The following is a 9,213-nucleotide window of genomic DNA, read 5'->3' as shown; positions in this document are numbered from 1 at the left end:
ATTATAATAGTATAAAAACAGTAATTAAATCAACTGTGTATTATTCTATTATTCAATTTCTTGTTAAACTGTTGTTGGGGTATTGTATCATTAAGTTGATGGATTTTGACTTTTCTAAACCATATAAATTTTGTACTTTCTACTGTATTAAAATTTTCTATTATCAAAAAACAGGCCCCTGAACTCAATACAACAAAATCATTGTTATGATAATATGGGTGTAGTAAATGAATGTAAATTGTATTCATATTTAATATTGAAGGTATTTGTTCATACAAATTATAAATTTGTTCATGCTCAGTACTATGAACATACTAATATAGATCATAGGCATTATACATAATATTTAAGATTTTTTGTTACCGGGATTCAGTTTTTCAAGGATTTTGCACTACATACTTAATCATACTATTACAATTGCAAATATGAGATTTGAATATAATTTTTTCATATCATTTTCCTCAATGTGTGTTGAAGGTCATATGTTGCCTTGCATTCAACCTTGTACTTATTAGATATTAACTAGTAAGTAACAAATACTAATGTTTATTTATTTTTGATATCTGTTATGTCGAGTATGGTAGGCTATGAGGCAATAAATATATTCCATATTTCCAATGTTCTAATAATAATACTGCAGAACAAGCAAAAGTTAAGTTTAAACTTTAAAGTATACATAGCCAAGTAGGGATACCTCTTATATGTTTTTCATGCATATAAAATATGTTTACTATAACTATTATAGGTCATTTTTTCACTTGTATTGATCTTCTGATCCTGAATGACTGAATGCAGTAATAACTCACATACAGAGCATCTTCACATGTTTCCATGAGTAGGCTTGAAGAAGTCACCTTTATTTTACACCGGTCTATCTCAATAGTAAGGGATGGTTAACGTTAGGGCTGACATAGTTGATTCTGAGCAGAGTAATAAAAAAAAGCTGTAGCTATTAATTTTACAATTTTTTTCGTATGATAAAAACCTTGAAAAATTGATAAGGTTTTGAATAAATTACAATTGGTGTAATTTAAAAAAAACGTACTCGGTTTTTTTGGGTTCATACTAATTGCGTCCCGAATTTTTTTAAGTTTCATAGGTACCAATTGAGTCTCGTATATTATAAAAACTAAACAATATTTCCCTTCCCGTTTTTATATAAACTTAGGACTGTCTGTAGAAATAGTTATTACTACAGATAGGTTAAAAATATTGTTTGCGCTTATTGTATTATTTTTTGTAATTTTAACAAAATATTATAATAATAATAAAAATTTAAAAGAAAACTTTTTTATTAATTCAAACCTACTAATTTTTTTTATTGAAAATCTGCCAGGGCTTGTTTTAAAAATTGTTCTTTATTAATTATCAAGGTTGTGAGGTTGTTTAAGTTAATGCTACGTTGTTTTATATAAATAACAGTTTATATAAGATATAACCTCTTCAGAGTATCGATAAATTGAAAAATGTTTGGATGTGCATATTATAAAACATAGCGTTGAGCTTAGAATGAAAAGCTACACAACTATTTATAGTTCTCACAGTAGTTGCCGAGTATTCTGACCATGTTATGAAGGCTATACTAAGACAATAAGGCATAACTAGATTCCGGTAGCATACAGCGTTATTTTTTAAGCATGCTCGCCCCATTTTTATGTTTAAATTATTAATATATTCCAATTCTGATTTTTGGAATTTTTAAGTGTAGTTAAATACGATATTTTCGTGTACTTCGATTTTTCACAACATTTAAGGATTATCCTATGGCAATACCAACTTTTGTTTTTCAAAATACAACCTATATGTTTTAGAGCAAAATGTGATTTAGATCATTTTTCTGAACATTTTGACGTATTGTAATCGAAATTTGAACTAAAACTTGCTTAGTTATCCTTCTTTACATACTAATAAGGAATAAGGATCTAGACTATTAATAAATCTTGACTATTATATTAAAATGGTTTGTAAAATGGATATGAGCTCGATAATTGTAATTCGGTATGCAATATAAGATATTTGTCAATAATTACTACCTAACCGAATTATAATCGAGCTCGTAAAAATTCACAAAGTATTTAGTTTTTAATATATTACTATCCGTATTCCTTAGTATGTAAAGAAGAATAACTAAAGAAGTTTTCGTTCAAATTTCGATTACAATACCCCAACATTTTCAGAAAAATTATCAGAATCATATTTTGCTTTAAAACACATAGGTTTTTATTTGAAAAACAAAAGTTGGTATCGCCACAGGATAATCCTTAAATGTTGTGAAAAATCTAAGTACACGAAAATATCGTACTTAACTATACTTAAAAATTCCAAAAATCAGAATTTGAATATATGCATAATTTAAGCATAACAATGGGATGATGGGGTATTGGTACCTACTTCATAATTTGAAAATAACTGAAAGTAAAATTTATTTTGTAAACCATCAAATATAATATTTTTATGATACAATGGTGCATATAGGTATACGGTATACTACATTACACATATACTTACACTAACATCGGTATACACGAGATACATTATAACTTACAACTGTAACAGAGGTAATATCTGGTATAGGCATATTAAATGAAAGACTAATATAATAAGACTAATATAAAGTATATATTTTAAAAGTAGTTACCATTTATTTTGATGTGTACAAAAATATGTTTATAATAATATAATATAATATGCTCCAAAAATCGTTAATTTTAAATCTATACAGTATGCTATAATAACATCTTGGCGTGATTAGGATCAGAATTATTACCTAGGTACGCATAAATGATTTGTTTTCTAGTATTCATAGGATTTGTTACAAAAAAAAACGACGAAAATCAATTAATTTTCTACTTATTATAATTTAAGGCTATACGATACAACATAACACGATAACTACAGTAAAGCGTAAAATAGTTATTCCCACGCGGATGTGAAATAAAATTTGATCGATTATTATAATATAACATATTAATAAGTACTGATTTTTAGTCATATGGGTATAATATCTCTACAACTACCATTGGCTATAATCAATGCTACTAGCTACTTACCTAATTATGTAATATATTTAAGAAGACGCCACAACCAGGTGTGTTGTCTCCGTCTTACACACGTACAACATGGTAAATTTTATGATCACAATAATACATTATACTTCTTAAATTCTAAAATTACAGTGAATATTTACCAGTTATAAAATTTAAAAGTAAGATTATTATCTAGGGAATCTCGGAGACTTTCATTGATATTTTGAAAGAAGCTATGATCTTTTTGAAACTGTACTTTTTGGTTTTTGTAAATTTTAAAATTATCATTAGTTACTTAAAAAATATAATATCAACATTATCCTCCGGAATGCCCTCGATAATAGTCTGCCCTTTAAATTGTATCATGGGTCATATCATTCACTCTAATTTTAAAATAACAGAGTAAAATTAATTATTGTTTACGTGAAATGTGCCATGTTGTACGTTTGTAAGACAAAGACAAAACATGTGGATGTGGCTTCCTCTTCATAGGTACATTCGATATTCCAATATTTTACTTAATAGTTACATTATGATGTATTACAATCAGTGGGGTGGACAGGATTTCCTTTTAGGGGCTGATAATTTATTATGTAGAGGGATGTAAAATGGGATTACTATTCCAATTATAGGATACCCCTCGCATTAGTTTGCTGATGATGTGTGGATCGATGACATTTTAAAGTTTTGAAACAACCCTCGTAAAAATGATAATTTTAATACTCGATGATTGCTTCTAACGCGTTTACAGAACACTGGAGGCATTTTTAAATTTTTCAAAAATTCTAGGAGGGACGCAGCCCCTTCAGTAACTGAATCTACGAGAATACGAAGTATGAAAACAAATCAAGTAGTACAATTATCGTATAATGTATACACTATAGGCTATATGTTGATATAACACTAATTACATAATATGTTCAGAGGTTCGCCCGTATGTAACAATACGTAATCTAAATTTACACAATATTTATATATTATATTATAAGTAAATTATAAATGTATAGGTATAAGTTATATACTGTAATTCGTGAAAGATAATTAATAATAATAGTTATTATAGTAATGATAATATAAAATATAGATCAGTGTACAGTATGGTATTACAAGTGTTGCGGGTGATCGTCCGAAACCGGAAACGGCCGCCAGGGCAGTCGCAGCAATTGCTGCAGAGGCTGAAACAGTAGGTGGGTGTCCAGTGCGGGATGCCTTGGACGACGTCTTGCTGACGAACGGTTCCACGTTTGTCTTGTTGTAGTTGGCATAGTACCAGTCGCTCGCGGAACTCGTCTTGAACGGCGTCGACTGGAACGCGTCCGTTGACCTGGTAGGCGGTGGCAGTTGGTACGCCTGCTGATGGTTGTTGGTGCCACTCTTCGGGTACTTAGGGTCTTCTGCCACTGCTGTATGGGGCCTCTGGTGCTGGGGCTGTTGTTGTGGTTGCTGTAGCTGTTGCTGTTGTAGCGGTTGCTGTTGCTGCGGCTGGCCCTGTTGACCGGGCGGGCTCAACGTCACTTTCATGATGGACGGCTTGCCGGTTACTACTACGCCGCCACCGTCTTTGTGCGACGCCGGAACCTGGCCACCAGTCCCATCTTTGTGCACCGGAACCTGACCACTGGTTCCATCTTTGTGCACCAACACCTGACCACTGGTTTCATCTTTGTGCACTGGCAGCTGACCACCGGGTGCTAAGAAACCCGTCAGAGACGACGGCGTGGACACGTTGACCGCTTCGGAGGCCGCTCCGGTCGTACCGGGCGCCGTCGTCGACGCTGCTGCGGTGGCCGGCTGCGTGACGGCAGAAAATTGGCGCTGTTGTTGGGTCGCCGAGCTCGTCGTCGCTGGTCCCACTGCGAACACACAACTTTACGGGTGTAGGTACATTAAAAAGTAATTGTCACAAGGGCACGCCTAACTTAATCTGCTGTGGGATAGGTAACGGGGGAGATATGTATTGAGAATAAAACGATTGCGATGAAAATAAAAAATTCTATAAAGTGTGCTGCTTTAAAATATATATGATACATGTTTACACTACCTGTGAAGTAAGTCGCAAAAGTCAGTTTAGTCTCAGTTTCACTATCTGCTGATTAATATAATATAGTACTGGTTTTTCAAACGTAATCTGTCCATCTAAATGTATACTCTTAATCTCAATTTTTATTTACTATTGTTGGAAAAACCGCATTTAAATTGTATAATGAAGTCTGGTCTCCCCACAGAGTTGCTTTTAGCGATAGATTCTGGACTATTTGGACAAACTGTCAAGTTTAAAGCTACTTGATAACTCAAATATTTTATTTAACTTCAGTATGAACATTATTGATACTCGGGTAAATTATTTGGGAGGGTAAAGTTTACTTTTGTCACAACTGTTGCCGAATTTGTAAGTAGGTAAATCTTCATAATATTCATTTATTTTATAACATAAACAAAAATAATTTTGTTATTCTCGTAAAAAATAATCTATATTAGAGTAATGGTGTGCGCTGGATCACAAACCACGTTATACAGCGGTAAACATATTTTTATTTATTTATCATGTATTTTAGGTGACAAAATCAGACAAAGGGAGGATATGACCCCCTCACCCCTCCTCTGTGAAGACGCCACTGGTGCACAGATGTTAACTTATGATACTGATTGGCCTTTTATATCCATATAAAATGTTTTATTAAAAATATACATGATTTTAGTATTTGAAAATTAAAACTAAATCTGCAATTTTATTTATATCTTATATAAACATGGAAATTATTCACGAAACATTTTATGTTGATCCTATCTCTAAATACTCATAAAAATTAAAATTTTGATCGTATTTATAGAATGAATATATCATTTTCGATATAATATATACACAGATAGCTGTGACCGATTATATACGCTCTTAATAATAGTTGTGTTCTTATGCGTTTTCTTTTGGAAATAGTCTGCGTTTTTTGTGTTCTAAACTCTAACATACAAATAAAAGTTCTCGTGAAGTTTAGGGTCGTTTTTGAGTTGGACCCCTTAATACTTCCTCCCTTGAAGCTTTTTTTTTTTCGTTCTACGTGTAGACGAACATAATATTAAGGTGAAACATTTTATATTAAACCTTTGGGGTAAATATAAAATTACATTCTTCGGTTCGATGCAAGATGATTAACCCCCTCCCCCGTCATGGGCATAACACAGACTTATAGGTACACAATAATGTCATTACAATTATATATTAAAACTTGTACTACATGTTGTTACCTGTTGACAGCTGAACAAGTGAAATTTCAGATTGGTTAGCCGAATCATCGCTTTGTAAGGTGGTAGCTGACGCCAACGTTTGTTGTTGGTTGTTGGTTATACTTGGTTTGGCAGTTGGTCTAATGATCGAATTTATAGTGGCTGACTCGAATAAGGAATCACGAGTCGTGATGTTTATGAACTTAGAATAACTTAAGTCACTGCTGGAAAATCTATCATAACGGAATGGTGATTCTGTGGTACTACTGAGTTGATACCGAGGTGGACTGCCAGAACCTGTTATTTTATTGGATACATTATTGTTTCTGTAAATATTTTCTACGTCATCTTCGTTTTCCACATCTTCTCCGAAGAAATTATTATCAGGAGTAGTCATCATTGGTCGGTAACCACCAGTGCCAGGTGATATTGGTGTAAAACTATCTTGGTCTACTGTTGATGTCCTTTTTGGCAATGAATTTCGTCTGCCGTCCTTGAGTCTTTTACCTGTGCCTTTGGCTTGGCCCCATATATTATTCAAATTCAGTGGTGGTATTGGTACGCCGAAAAACGTGTACGCAGTCCCACCGGCATTGCTCTGCACCGAGTGGTCATCGGTGAAAGAAGAAGAAGTATTAGGCCGAGAACTGGCATACAATGTTGGTGTATCGCCAGGTACGTAGTGTGATAAAATTGCAGGAGATATTGTCGACAATGTTTTCTCAGTTGAAAAACCTCTTTGAAGTTCAGTTTTATCATTTAGATCGACAACGTCATCGTAAAAATAATCAGTTTCTTCTGGAAGTGGTTTATTTTTATCTGATTCTTCGCTGTTTGTCCACGTTGTAACCTTATTTGATGTCACTGTGTTTGCTAAAATAATATTTAAATATTAGTTATAACCCATGTTTGTAAATTTGCAATTGATGACACGTTTTGTTTGCTACTCTTACCATTACTAACAGGAACAGATTCAATTTCACAGCCTGGAATGTTTTCCTCTATACTGTTTGATTCTTTTTCGTCGCAGTGTTTGGATGTAAAGGGCATTTCTCTAAGCAAAGTACCGTCGGTGCACCTTGGCCCAAAACTGTCTGCTGTTGTTCTCAGCCATGATTGCAACCACTTCATGTTACAAGCACAGTGTACTGGATTACCTATGTATACATAATATAGAATTATCAAATAAAATTAACATTTTATTCGGCCAGCTTATAATATTAATTTATTAATAAATTCATATTGTTGTTTCAAAAACTATAGCATTATTTGTATTTGTTTTTGTATATGAACAATATAAGTATTATAGAACAATTATTATATAAATATATAACTGCAGTAAAATCAATTATATAATATGTATAAAAAATAAAATTTACCATCGACATCCAAACGGGATATTGTAGGTTTGATGCTGTTAAACGTGGATTCTGAGAGTGAAGTCATCTTATTGTCCCTTAAGCTTAATACTCTTAAGCGGCTCATTCCTTCAAATGGGCTTCCCACAATATTACACAATCTGTTGTTATCAAGCTAGAAAATTAAAAAATGTCAGTATAATATTTTCATAAACATATTTTACAACAATAATTATTATATGAATATTTTATATAGCTTACTTTTAACATGATTAATGAGTGCATATTTTGTATGCTTCTAGTAGTTATTTGTTTTAACTTGTTATGGCTTAAATCAAGGACTTCCAAGTTTCTTAGATTATTTAAACCGGATTTTTCCATCCCATTCAAATAGTTGTGGCTCAAGTTCATCATAATTAAATTTGGTATACCAACAAATGCATCACTAGCTATCTCATTGAGTTGGTTTTGTTGGAGCTCGACAATTTGTAACATTGGTAGATTCACCATAGCTGCACTTGGTAAGGAAACCAATTTGTTTCTAGCCATTTTTACAACCATAAGATTTGGCAAGCTTTGAATGCCATACGAAGGTAATGTATTAAGATTATTTCCTTCCATTTCTAAAATAGTCAAATTTGGTAGATGTTGGAAGGCCCCTTCATTTAATATGTTTAAGTTGTTTTCTGATAAGTACAACTCTTTCAAGTATGGCATTGATGAGACCATTCCACTTTTCATTTGTTTAATTTCATTATTTCTTAAATCTAGAATTTTTAATTTTGGATTCGCTGCTAATGATGACGGAAACTCCGACAAAGAATTATGAGAAATAGATAGTTCCTCGAGTTCCCTAGATAAATACACAAATTAATATGCATTAATAAATAATTATTTAAAAATAATGCTCAAATAGTTGAATAGTTTTATTTTTAACTTACTTATTTACAGAAAAATATGATTCATGAATTTCAGTTAGTCTATTATGACTTACATCCAGTTTTTTCAATTTTTCATTATTAGCCAACAAAGAAGGTTCTAAAATCTCTAATCTGTTACCTTTCAAATTTAATTCGTTCTAAAAAACAATATAAATTAGGTATGTTTTGTGTTAAATCGTATTTATTTAAACTCACAAGAAGAGGCAACTCCTTAAAAGTATTTGGATGTATACTTAGTAATTTATTGTCATTTAATGTCAGAATTTCTAATTGGTTTAACCCACTGAATGCTCCATTATCCAGCTGTTGCATTGAATTGCCACCCAAATAGAGCCAACGCAATAAATTTAAAGCAGTCAACGAATTTGATGGTACTCTATGAATTCCATTATCTAAACAAATAAATTCGATTTATAATCAATTGTTTAAAATATAACACACTATTTTAGTATCAAAACCTATGATAAAATCAGTTAATTAAAACCCTAACCTATAATAAACAAATGATTTAATACATTACCTGAAACATCAAGAAGCTTCAAGGCCGGTAGATGTAAATCTGTTGAGCTATCACTTGGCAAGCTCATTATTTTGTTATGAGACAAGTATAAGTATTCGATGGCTCTTGGCATACCACCAACAAACTGAAAATTATATTTATTTTTC

At 32.2% G+C, this 9,213-nt stretch overlaps 1 protein-coding gene across 7 annotated transcripts in view; it reads right to left on the bottom strand.

The window, feature by feature from the left end:
* Positions 1 to 2,421: 2,421 nt before the first annotated feature.
* Positions 2,422 to 9,213, bottom strand: part of LOC111036085 (protein artichoke-like) — a 37,649-nt gene continuing 30,857 nt past the window's right edge. For 5 of the 7 annotated variants that reach the window (XM_022317982.1, XM_022317985.1, XM_022317987.1 and 2 more), the window contains 8 exons: positions 9,068 to 9,191; positions 8,743 to 8,939; positions 8,548 to 8,684; positions 7,868 to 8,459; positions 7,628 to 7,781; positions 7,202 to 7,405; positions 6,270 to 7,121; positions 2,422 to 4,879 (listed from right to left, as the gene is read on the bottom strand). In XM_022317982.1, coding sequence (XP_022173674.1) covers positions 4,068 to 4,879; positions 6,270 to 7,121; positions 7,202 to 7,405; positions 7,628 to 7,781; positions 7,868 to 8,459; positions 8,548 to 8,684; positions 8,743 to 8,939; positions 9,068 to 9,191 — 3,072 coding nt within the window. In that variant the 3' untranslated portion in view covers positions 2,422 to 4,067. Of the gene's footprint in view, positions 4,894 to 6,269; positions 7,122 to 7,201; positions 7,406 to 7,627; positions 7,782 to 7,867; positions 8,460 to 8,547; positions 8,685 to 8,742; positions 8,940 to 9,067; positions 9,192 to 9,213 lie in introns of all 7 variants that reach the window. The other 2 variants (XM_022317981.1, XM_022317988.1) reach the window with 2 other exon arrangements.

This window comes from Myzus persicae, unplaced genomic scaffold, assembly GCF_001856785.1.
Source record: "Myzus persicae strain clone G006 unplaced genomic scaffold, MPER_G0061.0, whole genome shotgun sequence".
In the NCBI taxonomy this organism is placed as follows: domain Eukaryota; kingdom Metazoa; phylum Arthropoda; class Insecta; order Hemiptera; family Aphididae; genus Myzus; species Myzus persicae.
This window is presented reverse-complemented; position numbering and strand designations above follow the sequence as displayed.